Source organism: Eleginops maclovinus, chromosome 19 (genome assembly GCF_036324505.1).
Source record: "Eleginops maclovinus isolate JMC-PN-2008 ecotype Puerto Natales chromosome 19, JC_Emac_rtc_rv5, whole genome shotgun sequence".
NCBI classification, from domain to species: domain Eukaryota; kingdom Metazoa; phylum Chordata; class Actinopteri; order Perciformes; family Eleginopidae; genus Eleginops; species Eleginops maclovinus.
The window spans coordinates 8,992,261-9,009,714 of record NC_086367.1 but is presented as its reverse complement, the minus strand read 5'-3'; the positions used below and the strand labels follow the sequence as shown (position 1 = coordinate 9,009,714).

The following is a 17,454-nucleotide window of genomic DNA, read 5'->3' as shown; positions in this document are numbered from 1 at the left end:
TCTTTCCTTCTCTAGCTCTCAAGCATAGCGCCACACACTTCTTTAATCCTGTAACACCAAGGGGGGGGGGGTCCTTCTCTTTTCTGCTCAGCTCAAGAAGTCCACTAGTCCACAGTGAAGCGTGTAACCAAGATACGACCGGAGGTTTGCATCATTTGCTTACGGTAGAAACTGATTTTGGTGGTTAACATAAGGGCAAGTTTGAGGCAGACGTGTGTGTGTGTGTGTGTGTGTGTGTGTGTGTGTGTGTGTGTGTGTGTGTGTGTGTGTGTGTGTGTGTGTGTGTGTGTGTGTGTGTGTCCGTGTGTGTCCGTGTGTGTCCGTGTGTGTCCGTGTGTGTCCGTGTGTGTCCGTGCCCGCATGTGGTGAGCTTGGCGATAGGGAGATGCAAATGCAGGCTCTTCACCTGTGAGATGTTTACCCAGGCTTGATGCAAACTGTGACGGCCAGCGCACAGGCAATGGTGTCTCAGGCAAATAAGGAGGGAGAGAGAGAGAGAGAGAGAGATCCCGAGGCCAGCCACACACCGGGCTGCGGACTGAGATTGTTTCCCTCGTGATCCCGAAAGAAACGCTGCCATCGGCTCCTTTAAGGGGCTTTGATTTATTGACTGGTTAGGGTGGTTGGAACAATCATTGTTGCTAACAGGGTGATGATGACAGGGCATCACTTAGTCAGCTTTTTGCTGATTCTGATGTGCAGGCCAAATAATACGAGATCCAAATGATCTCCAGGTGTTTTTTTAAGCACCAAGGCTTTGAGGCCGGGTGCATCATGTTGAATGCAAATGATAATCACCTCTGCAGTGTGGCACTGTGGTTAACAGCCCAAAAGCCTCGTCCATGTTAGGCCCTTCATCATGTGAGCACAGAGGATTTTGCATGTTGCCAACTTGCAATAAAAGCAAGGGTGAAGGAAGTTTGTGATTACAGAAAACCCTGAGATTTTCATAATGCATCAACAAACATGGCGACATGATTTATACGTTTGTTAAGTAAATCTCTTTCTATGAGAGATATGATACTTGATGGCAAAGCCACCAGCGTGATGTGTGATTTGCTGACCCGAGACCATGTCTGCTGTTATTGTAAGCATGAAGTATTTGACTACAAGTAGCATCATCATTTTATACTTGCAGTCTTTCATCTCTGTCGCAGTTTTTTCAATGCCTGGATGTCCTGGCATTTCAAGTGTAGGCCTCAAACATATGCTTTTACTAATCACTGCTGTCAATTACATTTCTCACACCACCATGAATGTCTTGCTCTGCAGTGAAACTGTGGCCAGAGAATGCCTCATAAAACCAGTAACACATGTAAATGTGTAATTTCCCAGTCTCAGACATTATCTTTTTTTCCCCGCTTAACTCTAAAAAGAGAACAAATGTGCCAAATATGAAAGTCATTTTCTTTTCTTTCTTCTTAGTGGATGACTCAGCGTGTCTGTGTGGGGGTGTTGTGGTTTCTGGGTAGGGGACGTATAGGAGACAGCAGAAAAGATACAAATGGACCAAGAAACCAATGAAATAAAGAGGCAGTAGGAGGGAAGGAGGGATAATAATTAAAAGAAAGGAGGCAGGGTGGTGGCTCTCTAGGAATGTTCTGGGGTGGTGTGTAGCACTACAGGCAAAACAAAACGGACTCCAAAATTGTCACAACGAATGGCACACCCTGTGTATGCCAGCCTTTCCAGCTGCTCTTCTTCAGAATAGTTTATTTTAATTTGAATGGGCTGACGTAATGTGTAATTAAAATAAATGAGTTTGGAAGTCTTCAGTTTGTTCTGAGATGTACCATTTCAGAGGAGTAAACACTCTTTGGCTTGAATGATCTTCCCTGTATTTTTAGAGCCTGTTTTCTCCTTCCTAGTAATTAAGGCTGTTGCCTATTAGTAACGTCATCCCCACAGACTGCTCGTTGATTGGGCTGCGCATGATCATTTTGTCTTGGCAACTAACATCCTTCAAAACTATTCTGTTAACACACACAAAATCACCAATATGCACGCATACACTCCTCCCTGAAATTCTGGCTGAATTTGTGGTCAGACTAAAGGCTGAGCTTCATGTGAAGAAAAGCGAAGCTCGAAGAAGTTGCCAAAAGCCAATTAAACAGACATCTGTAGTAAAGCATTACTGTCTCACCTGGCCATGGTCTCAGGTCCTCCTCCACTTTGCATGTTTTCAGAGCGGGGGTGTCCATTTGATCCTGCCACAGGCCTGGTGGTACACGCAAAACAGGATTATTACAATTAAATAAGTCAAGGAATTCTGTTTAAAAATCTTCCTTTTAGTATTTAGTGGAGCGTAGAGAAATGTGTGGGCTGTTTATGTGTACAGTGTGAGGAAGTTGCTGACTGCGCCATAGAAATCTAGAGCACCATCCAAAAAAAACTCTCCATGACAGACTTGTCAAAACTGTCTTGACATCTGGCGGTTTGGAGATGTGTCTTCCTGTCACAGGTTGGCCTCTGCTGACTGAGCAGCTAAGATTGGGAAGAGGAGGGGCTTTTTTTCTCACCAGAGTGAGACCAGGCTTGGAAAAACATGCTTGGTGGGTGCATGGGAGATATTTTTGGGTGTTTCAGGCGAGACACTGGACGGGCAGCGCAGACCTGTGAAGTGGCAGGACACTCACTAGCCTGTCCAGCAGAGCTGTCAGGAAGCGAGGGAGGGTCAAGGACCTACTGGCCCAACGCGTGGGACTCTGCTTCACACTCAACGGCCACACCGCAGGAGAGCTGACACAAACGGGGGGCTGTTTGCTCTCGGTCTGAGACGTTGCAGATGTTACATGACAACTAGCACGGAGCCCTGTGCACATCCCAGCACATTGCTTGTGCGTCTACCAGCCTCTGAACATAGTTACGTATTGTTAAAACATATTTCCTACAATGTACAGTCATATTTAAGCATGAAACCTGCATATTATATAACCACATTTTTCTCATGGAGCTTTGCCTTTAATGAGAGCAGCAGCCATGTGGTATCACTATGACTCGGCCCTCCGCTGCGAGATACCGCAATATAGTAAACTCCTAACCTCCTGTAGTGGCAATTAGGACAGAGGAGGATGCCAGAAGCAGGGAGGGGGGGTGTAGCGCTGCCGCCGGGCTGTTCACCTATAGCCGCACTGGGCTCAGCATGTGTAAGATCTGTGCTTCCCCTGGAGCTCCTCCACTTCCTCTGCAAAGGCCCAAATCAGCACTCAGTCACCGAGAGGTCCCGCACTATACCTCACAATGGCAAATTCTTAAACATAAATGGCCTTATTCAGAAGGCTTGCAAGCAGCTGGTGCGATTCGCTCAAGAAAATAAACATTTCCTTCAAATATTTTGATTGGCCTGCAGACAACGTCAATACCAGAGGCACAGATTACCCCTGTTAATAAGAAGACCAGCCCCCTGGGCGGGGCTGGGTAGTGGGACCGCGCCGACTGCGTCACTAATAAGTAGCTTTGGGGGGGTGCCAGTGTAGTTTTGGGGAGGACACAAATAAACACATGCGCTGCTTTTGAAGTGCATGTGTAGATGAAAGGCTGAGGAAGACGTTTGAGCCAAAATGGCGTCCGTCCTCGTGACTCCGGATCCCGCAACGCCTCTAAGACATGTAATGCGCCCGCTGTAATGAAGCGTGTCATTGAGACACAGTGAATGCTAGTCCTTGTGCTGGCTTCCTGCTTCGCTTAGGCCTTAGGCGTCGCAAAGGGGAGAGAATGTGAGAGAGCAAGCAAGAGAGAAAGAAAGACGCCAGCGAGAGAAGGAGAGAAAAAGAGAGTGTTAGAGAGGGGAGGAACACGGCCTTGGCTCAGCTATGCAGGACATTTGATATGTCTTTTGAGCCCTCACTTATAACGTGAGCAAAAACAAACACATGGGCTGAAAAATCTTATGTTCTCTTTGAGAGCTCGTGGTCCTCCCACCCTTCCCCTCTCCCCAGACTCAATAGAGACTGTTCATGGCACACATGTAGTTTCTGTAATTGCTGAAATGTAAAACTCAGCCTGACTCTGATGTGAAATTATAACTTACACAAACAGTTGAGTCTGGTAAAAAACAACTTGCTCTCACTTCTCTTTTCCTTGCTTTTTTCCACCAAGGAGGTGGCTTCAAAAGAGTCTTCTTTTTTTTGTTGAAGAACAAAAACATTTTCAGTTTGAATTATTCATCTCAGGGTCACAAAAAGAGAGTAACCACAAGTGAAGCTTTCAGGCACCATAACAAATAAACTCTGTGGCAGCCATTGACATATTATGTAAATAATGGAGTGCAGAAGTAAAACATAGTGTCTAAAGGACTGTTCCAGATTCCTGCTCGTATTGGTTGTATTGGCCTCAGAGGGGCAGCTTCCTGCTTGGGTTTGGCAGAAATGAGCATGAAACCTAACTAGCGTGACGGCTATACTCTAAAGTCCACACCACAGCTACCTGACGGTGCTAATTTCCTGCCCGCTCTTGCTTCTAATTGGCTGATCATGTCATTCTGAATGTGTGAATTAGTGTGAGCCTCTCAGCCACGGCAGTAGCAGAGTGCCGCCTCGAACCTGGGGGGGCCGGCCAGCTTGTTTATGTGGTGTAAACAGTGCGGTCACTGTGGACGAGGCAGGAGGGGCACAGCTGCATCGGGCTGGTCCTCCATCAAACAGGACTCTCTAGTTAAGTCCAGTCCAGAGGCCGCAGCCTGAAAATACTGGACCAGGAGTCCAAAGCACAGCTGCAGCAGATGTGTGCCAGTGGTGCAGGAGGAAGCCAAAGGTGCCAACATGTGTGAAAGTGTCATTAATAAAAATAAAAAAAAGATTTTTTGAATGAAATGTACTCCCAGGATAAACGCTGAGTACTTTTCTAAAATGAAATGTGAAATATATTATTTCTGCACATTTTTAATAATATCGCCACATATGGGTCACACGTTCAGACAGACAGGCACACACACACTTTTGGGCCCTCATCAAAGCATCCAGCACTCAACTCGATGGCGGAACGTTATGCTAGTGTCTGATATTCATCTTCAGAGGAACACACAGGTGTTGGACTGACTAACATGTTAAATGATACAGCTCAAAAGTGCCAGGACTTTTTTTATTTTTTATGATTATATTGTATTTCTTTTTTTTCTCTCTTCCCTCGCGCTGTTAAAACACATTTGATTTAAAGAGCCGCTTTCGTCTCGGTTGTCTGTTAGAGGCTGTGCCAGGGGCTTGTTGAGTTTTGTCTGCCGTTAAAATGGAACAAGGTAAAACTGGAATCTGTTTTCCACTTTGAGGAAAATCTAATTTTCTATCATCCGTTTGCTTTCCTGAGAATGGAAAGAACTGCAGCGATATAAAAAAAAATGCAATGACACGGTTAGATGTTAAAGGATGAACTAAATTCTGTATCGGAGGAAGAAAAAAAACAACAACTGCCACCCACAGACCCCTACAGCAGACACATGTAGCCTGCCTCTCTTGAGGTTTTGAAAACCAGAATAACAATTTTGTACTTGATTGTCTGAGTGTCAGATTTGCTTGACTGCACTAGTTGAACCACACATTTTATAACCATACACACACACACGCAAGCACACACACAATCCCTCCACCCTTGCTGAGAATCATTCCACATGTCTAGCAGGCTTACCTGTGGCCACAGAAGAACAAAAACAAGCAGTGAATGCAGCGTCTGCCAGCGCGCAGGAATCCTGTCACTGCATGCACTGTAATGAGCTCTTAATTACCCTGTCTGTCTGGGGCACCAGCGCAGTCCTTGCAACACTAGGACAAACTCTGTGTGTGTGTGTGTGTGTGTGTGTGTGTGTGTGTGTGTGTGTGTGTGTGTGTGTGTGTGTGTGTGTGTGTGTGTGTGTGTGTGTGTGTGTGTGTGTGTGTGTGTGTGTGTGTGTGTGTGTGTGTGTGTGTGTGTGTGTGTGTGGCTTCATGTTTTGTATTTTCAATGTGTGTGTGTGTGTGTGTGTGTGTGTGTGTGATTTTAAGAATCCAGGGTAGCATTGAGCAGATGTCTGGAGACACGTCCTGTTGACAAGAAAACTGAGACAGTATTTCATTGCTCAGACAACAATATGAAGCAAGGAGGCTTTAGGAGGGGATGACACTGTATTTTCTTATTTAGCTGTCTTCAGGGGGGGAGAGCGCAAGGCTCCAGCCTCAGATAATGGAAAACATCTTTTGTAACGGCAAGGCGGGAATCCATTTAATTATAACATGTTGATGGGCGATCTATCAAGAGCCGGTTCTCAAACAAACAGGCACCGGGATTTAAAGTATCTGCAAAATACAACAGTGTCTGGCAGGGCTGCCAAGAGCAGAGCTGTGTGCTGTTGATATGTAAACACATCCCTGTGTCTCTAAATGGGATTTATTACAGCAAGTCTATTTTTGTTTGAGCTTTCCTTGTGACACTGCAGTGTTGTTGTCTGCTGCATGAGTCCTACACATACGGGAGCGCTGCGTGTGAAGTGTGCCGCGGCATATACGTTTCCAGTGAGCTGCACAGACACTCAGATAGAAGAGGTGGGAGGGAGGAGGGCCCTCTGCTCTGTTATTTAATTATTTTACCACTCTTGCCCTGCGGTATGCCGTCATAATGGTAATACCACAGATTAAGGTGTGTGGTTTTTACAGCCCTTCCCCTCGTCTGTCTCACTCACACACACTTCTTAGAGACGGCCCCAAGTTGCTGGTAGCTGTAACGCGAAGCTCTGAGGCCTTCACCGTCTCTGACAGTGCCGACTGATGTTAATGTGTTGTGTCTGCGCACCGTGTGTGTACTGTACATGTGTGTGTGTGTGTGTGTTGCAACATCGCAGCCCTTTGAAGCCTGGCAAGCCTATGACGCTCTAATTCCCGCCCTAATCCCGTGCGAGGCACAGCAAAGAGCTCTTCTTCGTCTGCTGTCTGGACCAAGTCTGTACACCTCCCCCCCCCCCACCCTCTGTATTCAAGTCAGAAACTTAAAGCGCCCAGCGTAAGCCTAGCTGCAGGGGGCTTTTTATTGGCAGACATCCTACAGCGCTCACGCCAAACTCTAACCCGTCAGAAAGTGATCATCACAGGGGCTGTATTGTGTTGAGGATCCGCACTGTTTATTTTCAGAGCAAGGGATGTTTTTTAAAATGGCTAACATTTTTCTCCTCTGGACAGGACGTACGAGGGCAAATCCATATCAACAGTTAGTAAGGACACGGGGGAGCAGGGCAAAAAGATCCTGTGTTCTCCGCAGTCAGCTGTTGGATAGGCGGGTTCTAGTGAGTCAGCGTTAGCTAAGCGAAGCACAAGGCCAAACACTGGAGATACAGCGAGAGAGTTCCACCCACACACACACGGCCCACAGCTCCCAAACAAGCTCTCCTGTACACAGCAACACGCTGATACACAGCTAATGACATTCATTAGCTGGCATGAGAACTACTGTGTGTGTGTGTGTGTGTGTGTGTGTGTGTGTGTGTGTGTGTGTGTGTGTGTGTGTGTGTGTGTGTGTGTGTGTGTGTGTGTGTGTGTGTGTGTGTGTGTGTGTGTGTGTGTGTGTGTGTGTGTGTGTGTGTGTGTGTGTGTGTGTGTGTGTGTGTGTGGACATGGCATCCTGTTAACTAAAGAGGCACTGAGATATTACGGAGAGCGAACAATCATCCTCACTCCAAACATCACACACGCAGCTGTCCACACACACACACACACACACATATATATATATGCACGAAACAACGCCCTCCCCTCCATCACACCACCTCAGTCTAAGTCTGAGCCCCCCCCCCCCCCCCCCCCTTTTCTGCCCCCGCACATTCAACCAGTCTGAGAGTGACGTGATTGCCAAGGTAGCGAGCGGCTGCTACATTCCTGAGGCTGTAGTGTGCGGCGTGTGGAGATCGGCTTCAGCACCAATGCCAGGCTGGATTGGCAGCACCCACCATGCCACCTGGCCACTAACTCAACCCTGCACTCTGTGGGGCCGGACCCTCCAACACAGGGCATCCGGGGACAGAACTGACATGAGCTTCCAGTCGGATGGCCAGATAGTGTGGGAAAGAACTTGAAAGCCCCCTTGAGGAGCTTGTTCAAGTTTAATACATGTTGAGCTGCATTTACTTAGCTGAGGTAAAGATTTGTGTCATGGATTACTTACCCTCTGAGCCAGATTAGGAGGAATATGTTTGTTTTATTGGAGGAGTTTACTTCTAAGTAATGGCGTAATTCTGAGCTGACTTTACAGTGTCATGGTGATTCTGCTTATGTGGGGTGGTTGCGGTTGTATCAGTGCTCCTCACCTTGTGTGGTGCTTAGGTGGGTTTGGTGGATGGGGCGGGGATTATTGTTCACTTGTCCTATCCGCATCGACCGCTGGTAGCGCTCGATCTCTGACAGCCTGTCCGAGAACTGCATCTTGGTGGGGTCTTCCATCTTCACTCTGTGTCCTGAAACAGCGACATGAGGAGGACGTGTAAGAGAAAAATCAAGGACTTTCCAATTTACCACCTACACAACCAGGAAAACAGGCACAGGATGGCACTTTATATTTCCAGAGTTGTACAAAAATAGCAAAAACAAAAATAAGAATCGTATTGGAAAACTTCTCCTTCTGCCAAATGACTTTGGGGCAGTTTGACATATCCTGGCTGACGTACCCTGAACTGTAATTACTCAAACATTACTCTGGACTGTGAAATGCATCAATATCCTCCACGGCCACTCACAAAAACTCAAATTAAACAAGGCAGAGGGGAGCGACACTGTCACCATGTTTTTATCTTCGAAACGCGAAAATATTATTAGAATGAAAACAGACCTTGACATGCATCGGCTAGACACTTGTTACCCAAGCTGCACCTGCTGCCGCGTCACCGCAGATAAGGCTAGCATGAGTGCTAGAAAATAATTGCTGAAGGAATTCAGTTTCTCTCTTAGTCTAACAAAAAATCTGCTAGAACTTCTATTAACTGCTGAAGCCGAGTGATCTTATCTTTCCTCCTTGCTTAAAAAACTAAAAAGAGTGAGTTGATTTTTCCCTCAATAACCAGCCCACACACACGTCTGACTGACACAGCACTTAGTCAGAAGAAAACACCCAGACAATCTACCAGACCCTATAGTCATCAGTCTTAAACATAACTAATAGAGAAAGATAGAAAGAGCTTTGTGTGTGTGTGTGTGTGTGTGTGTGTGTGTGTGTGTGTGTGTGTGTGTGTGTGTGTGTGTGTGTGTGTGTGTGTGTGTGTGTGTGTGTGTGTGTGTGTGTGTGTGTGTGTGTGTGTGTGTGTGTGTGTGTGTGTGTGTGTGCGCGCAGGAAGTGAAAATTAAATAAGTGAAGCGTATCTGCTGCATCTCTTTTGTTCGGACCTGGAAAAAACTAACCAACACACTTAGCGCCCTTATCACTTTGATGTCCCGTTGAGGGAGATGGTAAAAGAAAAAAAAACCTCTGAACATGCCTTTTATGTACACACACACACACACATATGCAGACATGTACAAAACATGTTCACACGCACATACATACGTGCACATACTCTACATGTGAACACACCTTAAATGTCAGAGTCCGGATGAGGGCTATGCCTCTAATGGGAGGAAGAGATTTTAATGTAACTATCAATGCACCAAAACTGTGTGTGAAGCGGCATGTATACATTCTGTGGTTTTCTCCCTGGCATCTCTACAGAGCAGCCTAATGTGGAGTAATGGCTGGATTTGAATATTTTATCACTATATAAAGGGGGCAAGGCAGACGGACCAATATGGATTTTGCCCGTCCTTTCTCTCCACTGACCCATGGGCAATATATCTTCCCGCGGAGGCTGACCCATGGGTAAAGTTTCCTCTCGTTTACCGCTCTGTCCATTTGTTGGTGCCCACCGCCTCCCCTCCATCCTCTCTTTACGAACTATATAGAAATATCTAGCATTGACATCCCCCCACACACATGCGTACAGAAGGGGACGCACCGATGCACAGACACAATGTCTCAACCACAGGCAGCTGCTGAATACAAATTCCTCCTTTTCAAAGTCAAATCGCAACACATAATTGTTCTTTCTTTTTTAACACACTGATCTGTTGCACTTTGTGTGTGTGAGACTCAGTCATGACTAATCTGTCTGAGCAGAGACAGCAATTCTGCTCCCCAGCTGTTTGTTTTACAGAGCATTAGGGAAATGTGTGTGTGTGTGTGTGTGTGTGTGTGTGTGTGTGTGTGTGTGTGTGTGTGTGTGTGTGTGTGTGTGTGTGTGTGTGTGTGTGTGTGTGTGTGTGTGTGTGTGTGTGTGTGTGTGTGTGTGTGTGTGTGTGTGTGTGTGTGTGTGTGTGTGTGTGTCCGACCGGTTCCACCAGTTTGCTCCGTGCCGTTACTCAGAAACATGGTTGGACACACGGCGACACACACTCTTTATTATCTTTTTATCCGTACTCCTATGTGGCCAGTCAGCCTTCTTTTAACTGCGACGGAAGGAATGAAGGCCTGCGTTCTCACTCTCTCTTTTTACTCTCTCTCTCTCTCTCTCGTACGCACACAGCGCCAGGTCTCGGCTCCATCACCCACATAGACACTGTGGCTACTGTCTGTTCCATGCCAGAGCAGGGGCGGCCAGGGGAAGCAGCCCTCCAAATATAGCCCCTATATGTGTCCTTGTGTAGTTATTAAGAGATTTACACCACCTCAAACGGCTGAGGTCAGGGAAATGATACATCCCACCGCTCCCTGGTTGGAAAAAAAACTAAAAGACAGACGGCAAGGGGGGAAAATATGATAATTGGTCAGTTTTTCTTCAGCCAATGGTGGTCTTATTGGCCGGCTCTTTGGGGATGAAAGTGATCATTGAGCTACCCACAAACACACACGTACACACACTCGAGCCTAACTGTGGATCACATGGATTCCAGTTGGCATGGAGATGCTGCGTTTGGCGACACTGAGCTTCCAGTAGGTGGTTCAGAGGGCTGTGAGTGGGTGATTTTCGGGGAAGCGGCGGCTTCATCAGAGTGAGGCCTGGGGCTCATTAACCTGGGGGCTGCAGTTACTGTTAACACCGCTCATCAACTGGGAGGTGGCTCCTCACTTTGTCTTCTGTTTTAACCTTAGAACTATGACTTCCTCTAATCTTTCAGACACTTTGTTTAGATTTTTTTAAAAGTACATCATGCTTTTTTATTCTTTTATTTTGCATCTGTTTGTTTTTTAATTAGCTGTTGTTTTTTATAAACATACAATTGAAAAAGGGATTTTAAAACATTGCATCCCTGCTTTAAACATCAAGCTCTGTATTTGTAACCTGCTTAATGACTCCCAATGAAAGAAAACCTCCTCAAACATTTTTCTGACTTTCTAAATCAGAACAGTCTACAAGATTTCCCCACATAGACTCCACCTGTATCTTCAAATTTAACCTTGTGTTAATGCGCTCTCATTGGCCCGTTGACCCTGTCTGTAGCCTCAGTGTGTCTGCTCAGACCGCCAACATTTGACTTGTACTCTGCAGGTCCGGGGGCCAGAGGGGTGCGAGCGCTCCACACCGGCCCCATTTCAGAAGGGTTTCTGTGGTCGGATGAATATTTAATGTATCAGGGTGCACTTAGGAGAGAATGCCCTTGTTTTTCTCTCTATGATATCATAACCACAAGATAGAGCTGGGAGATGGGGGGCCAATGCACACATGAGGCCTAAACAGCAGCGCTCAATAAGCACCCAGAGCCGAAATGGATGCTAAAGGTTGTAGATTTACTAGCCTCCTCTCAGAGTAGCGGTCGCATCATCTGAAAGCATTATGGAAGTCTATGAAGAACAAATAAAATGCTTGATATAAAGTGTCTGGTATTAACGATGTACTGAAAAGCCATGGCTGTGTTTTGGAGAAATGGGTGTGCCGCTCTTAACCTTGCTTTGTTTTGTGTGTGTGACTTTTTATTTCCTGATACGTGTTTTATCCTCACTGCAGAATAACTCGAGATGCTGCTTTGCTCTTGTTCCCTTGAGCTTTGAAGTGCATGCAGATAGATTTGAATATAAGTGATGTAAGAAGTGCAAGCTTTTATAAGGTTGCACCCGGTGACCTTAAACACGACCACATGAACAGCAAACTTTACAGAATTTTGCCCAGCCTTCCCTCCACAAAGCCCATATCAGCCGCACACAGATACAGTGTTTGCTCAGTAAGGTGACAGCCAGGCCTTAAACACGGAGGCCACAGCTGAACGATCACCCAATACGACCGGTTTCCTTCCTTCAGCCCCCACATTTTCTCCACTTCTCCTCTCTTTCTCTCTGCCTGCCTCTGTCTCCATTGAAAGAAAGAAACATATGTTCCCGTCCGAAGGGAGACACATTAAACACAAGCTCTTTTTAGTAAAGGGCTGGGCGCTTTTTCAGGGGCAAAGTGAAACTCTATCTGGACGGCAAAGGGCAATACGTGCCTTGGCCCCAACCCAAGTCTTCACTGAATATATTTGAAGTGTAAATATTTGTATTCAACATATAAATGGACTTGATAGGCCCCTGATAACATAATGAAGTTGATTTATAGTGCATCACTTAACATTGAACATAACATTTGGACTATAAAGTCTATGTAACTATGCTATGGAATTACATGCAAAAATATTTAAACAGTGTATAAGAAGCATTTGTGAACATGAGGGTTACTGTGATGGCAGCTTCCTGGTTATAGCATGTTTGAATAACTGATTGTGTTATGTTGATGAGCCAAACCAATAGCACCTCGACTTAGAGATGCTTCTAGCCGTTCCACTTAGTTGCTTCCCTGCTATACACGTTGAAACTTAAGAGTTAAAAAGATGTGAGCACAAGAGCAGCATCTTTATCTAAGTTTTGTATCCCTACAGAGCAATGTGGGGCGACAGTTGAGCATTTGTTGCAGCGATGCCTAGTTGCCTGCGAGCAAACTTCCGTTTGGCCTCAACAGACGCAGGGGACGTTTCAACATCTGTTGAGCAAAGACTTGTACACCTGTCTTCCTCTTCCTTCTCGCTAGCAGACCTGAACCCCCAACGTTTTTGTTCCCACCCTGCTCCTTTCCGTCACTCTGTGTTTTACTTCCCTTTTCAGTTCTATTAGTAGCGTGGCTCAGAAAGCATCTCTGCAGTGGGGTGTTTGGCACCACGTTCCTCTGGGCCACCAATCACACAGTTGGGTATTTACAATGGGACGAATCAAAGTTCTTGTTTTGAGGCTGACCCTGAAGGATGTGGGTTTTACCCTTGGCTGGTGATTGTGGCTGTCTCGTCTGGGGCCTAAATGAGTTGATGCTAGCCACACACAGACATTGCACTGCGTTCATTTACATAACTCGCTTGTAACACTCGGTACGAATGCTTTTACGACTATATCATTACCATAGATTGAACGCTAGCTGGGTTTATTTCCTGATTTGAATGTGTCATACACATGGCAGCAATGAATACAGTGGCAAGTGAGGTTTTGTGTAAACGTTATTTCAATTTAAGCTGTGAGGAGGAGGTCAGCAGAAGTTATGGCAAGGTTTTATCAGTAGTTCACCCGTCTCTGACCACAGCTGGGGGATTGTCGGGTCCCTCAGGCAGATGCATCTGTCTGTCTCTGGGGACATCAGCAGTGTGAAAATCCCCCTTGCAGGTCTGAAAACAAGCTGCTCACAGCGGAAGTTGCTACATGAGACTGTTTGAGCAAAGAAGCAGCCTTCCTTCTCTGATAAGGGGATAAAGCTAAGTGTGTGTGTCTGCGTGTGTGTATGTGAACAGAAGAAGTGCCACACAAGGACAGCCTCACAGCAAGGCAGGTTGGGGCAGGAAAAGTGAATGAAGGGGTGCCAAAATAATGCACCCGGATTCTATGACAATAGAACAAGGCCCGTATATTGAGAGCAATCATCCGGCTTTTGTCCCTCTATTCCACGTGTGTGTGTGTGTGTGTGTGTGTGTGTGTGTGTGTGTGTGTGTGTGTGTGTGTGTGTGTGTGTGTGTGTGTGTGTGTGTGTGTGTGTGTGTGTGTGTGTGTGTGTGTGTGTGTGTGTGTGTGTGTGTGTGTGTGTGTGTGTGTGTGTGTGTGTGTGTGTGTGTGTGTGTGTGTGTAACTGTAACTGTCTTCTCCGGGAGTTGAGGTGTGTTGGGGTTGATATGAGCGCGGCTGTTTTCAGATCTTTTTGGCACCTTGCCTGTAGACTTCGTAGATTTCCACGAGCTGCTGCTGCTTCTCTTCCCTTTCAAAGCACAGAACACTCATTTGGCTCCGGTGAAAATTCATGCTAAAGCTATAAGCTGCTTTGAGTGTGTGTTAATTTAGCTCTAATGGGGGTTGTTGTACACGTATGTACGTGTGTGCATACATGTTTGCGTGTATGTGGTAGTCAGGTTGTTCTAAGCTGCGAGGTGCCGGAGGAAAGGTGGGGGCCTCGCAAGGCTGTGGGAAAGGAAAGCAAGCTGCCGTTGTCACATACATCAATGCAACGCCAACAGATGTGTCAAACGGATTCGTGTTCACACCTTTGTGCATAATAGCTCATGAACAATAATGTGCAACAAGCATGCATTTGCCCCCTTAACACGCACACAGTACCTCGGATTACGAATTTGAAATTCCAGGTGGGTCAAAGTAAATGTGTAAAATGTCTAACGTGTGAATGTTCCATTACTGTGTAGGCATGCACATATTTCCCTTTCAGTGCTGCGTCTGAAGTTGTCATGTTGGTGAACTGCTGCAGTAGTGTGAAGGTTTACAAAGATTGACCTCGTCTTTTCTGTTCCAAGGCTTCCCTCCGTGTTTACCCAGAGGTTAACAACTTTCTCCGCTCCTGGAAGCAAAAGAAAGATCTCGCTACACCTATTATTTGCTCACTGTTCCCAGCCATTAAGGCCTGAAGAAATAAATATCAAAAACCGCAGGGTGGTAGTACGGGGCGTCTATTCCAGTAACCAGCAGGTGCCTTCTTCCCACAAACAGCCCCCCCTAGAATCCACCCCCACTGCCCCAACACAGAAACTGGTTTATTGTCATAATGCAGCGGGGGAGAAAATATTCCTCCACTCATGGGCCATTTATTTTTCTAAATGCAGAACGGAACTTTTATTGAATTACGGCTGAAAGGTTGTAATGGCTCCCTCCTGTATGGGTCAGTGTAAATAAGGAAGAGTGAGCACACAGAGTGGGCATTTTACTTCCCTTCATAGGTAGGTAAACAGGAAAGACGCTTGGCTGCTGAGTTTAAGGGGGAGTGGGTGGAGAGACAGAGAGTTAGAGCGAAGGAGCGACGTTGGCAAAGCTTGTGATTCTGAGAAACCGTCTTCTCCCCGCATCAGAATGAGATGCTCTGTCTGGGGCAATAATTTGTAGGTTCAATTCCTAATAGGACCTGCTGTTCTTCCTGGCGTCAGCGAGTACAGAGTGGAAATCATTTTATGTCTTGGTGGAAAAAGAAAAGGGCATTTTTTGTGTGGTTCCAAAAGTCATTAGCTGGCCTTAGGAGGGGACATTACGCTGTGTTAAAGTGTAAGACAATGTTCTTCTTTTTTCATGTTCTAAGCAGACGCAGTGGTGCTGCAGCAACACGCTGAAGAGCAAACAGAAGCAGCGATAGGAGGAGAGAAGAAAAGTGCCCGTTTTAGACTAATGGCTATATTTCCTTTGTTTAGTGGAGGTATTTGGAGTAATTAGCTCTGCTTTCACAGGAAAGCCTAAGTACAAAAGCCAAAGTAGGATTACCAACAGCTGTGTGTGTGTGTGTGTGTGTGTGTGTGTGTGTGTGTGTGTGGCCCACAAAGGAAGCTAGCCTCAAAAACTCTATATGTGGTTAAGGTGGCAACAATAGTCACAGAGCCTCTGTCATTTTTTTACTGTCTCACATCTATATTTGATATTACAGAAGCTTTAATGTCTGTCTAATCGCACTTTAATGGACAGCAACAGTCTGGTATTCCTTCTATATAACTTTAAAAACAGCATAAATCTAACTCACAAAATAATGAACATTGGATGGACATCTTGCATGACTACTGGTGGAAACCTTCCTCTACCTCCGCCCATCACAAGCCTCAGACCTCAGACTGTGGTTTCGTTCCTCTCTGAAATCAGTCCCAGCCTATTTAATATGCACTGCTGCATTCCAGTGGATTTATCAGTTAGCCAATATTTGCTCTGCTCCTAATCACTGAGGCCAAGTATGACGCGTCTGAAGTGACCCCAGGCAGGAGGAACGTCGCGGTCGGCGGCCTCTAGTCACTGCAGACGCCACAGACTGTCATTCCTCTGGAAAACTCACAAAATCTCCCCTTATCTGCTCCCATCTGTCTGTCAGTGGTATGGAGGCAGACTATCTTAACTACCCAAATCATAAATTAGGTGGTCATGAGTTTGGTTGTCGAGATTAGCCGCTTTTTCTGTGTGTGTGATTGTGTGTAATTGCGTGCATGCGTACGGCATGTCTCCAGGTTATACATGTAGGAGTTATGGCCAGCCGTTAGCAGTCAGGAAAGCACCCAGCATCAGACGTGCCACTGTTCCTCCCCTCCCCTGGCACTGATACACCTGTAGGCCTTTCTTTCAAAGACACCCGTCTCCATTTTCAAACATCAAAGTTGCCTTTGAGAGAGCAATTCGCACCGAGGGTGAGCCTTTCATTTGATTTGTGGAGCATGGGCGTGGCCCGTGGGGGCCGAAAGATGGACGCACCTGGCAGGTGTATGAGCCGAGCACACTCACACGCAAATGCATACGCAACAACATCTTTTTTGTTTACTCTGCAGAGAGACTGCAATATCACAGGGAAAAATAACACAGCAAAAGTCATTGTTTGTCTATTTGCATACTTTGTACAGTCTGTGTGCCAAATGCAAATAGAATCAACCTGCCAACTCCAACATGCACCCCCCCCACCCCCCCCCACGCCCGCCATTCTCCTCCTGGAGTTGTTCGAACACACCCAGCAGAGTAAATAGAGGCAACACAACACGACAGCACTTGATTTGGGTGGATAAGTGGGCCTGTGGGTGGGACGGTGTGTGAGCTCTGTCTGAATGTATGCAGGTATTGCATGTACACTGTTTAATTGTGTTAGGGTGTATTCATGTGTATCATTTTCATCTCTCATCCGATTAATTGCCTCTCTGACCTCACTATATCAGCCCTCCACATCCTCAGTCAGCAAACAACTCCCTCTCCTCCCTGTTGCTTTAGCCTCCATAATCCTCCAAAGCTTCTGAGTGGGAACCCAAATGGTCTCTTTGATTTTTATTTTTAGGAAAATAATTTTATAAATACCAGAAGTATTTGCTGATTTGCTAGAACAGTGGACAAAAAAAATGATTTGAGATTGTACAATGACATTTATCCGTCAGTGTCACACACTCGGACTCAAGCTTCAAATCATGATTTTCACACACAGATAGCAGCCTATAGACAATCAAGTTTCAAAATAATTCACACACAAATTTATTTTACACCCTCCCAGTTTTTGTATGTCTACACATCTGATATCTACATATT

The 17,454-nt window shown here is 46.0% G+C and overlaps 1 protein-coding gene and 1 long non-coding RNA gene across 4 annotated transcripts in view; one reads left to right on the top strand and one right to left on the bottom strand.

Moving 5' to 3' along the window:
• runx3 (RUNX family transcription factor 3) overlaps positions 1-17,454 on the bottom strand; it is a 46,681-nt gene that overhangs the window by 4,510 nt on the left and 24,717 nt on the right. The window contains exons 6-7 of one of the 3 annotated variants that reach the window (XM_063908306.1): positions 8,261-8,407; positions 2,144-2,218 (exon numbers count right to left, since the gene is read on the bottom strand). In XM_063908306.1, coding sequence (XP_063764376.1) covers positions 2,144-2,218; positions 8,261-8,407 — 222 coding nt within the window. The remainder of the gene's footprint in view (positions 1-2,143; positions 2,219-8,260; positions 8,408-17,454) is intronic. The other 2 variants (XM_063908307.1, XM_063908308.1) reach the window with 2 other exon arrangements.
• The window catches only part of LOC134881163 (uncharacterized), a 39,666-nt gene that overhangs the window by 17,127 nt on the left and 5,085 nt on the right, over positions 1-17,454 (top strand). The gene's annotated exons all lie outside the window — the stretch shown is intronic.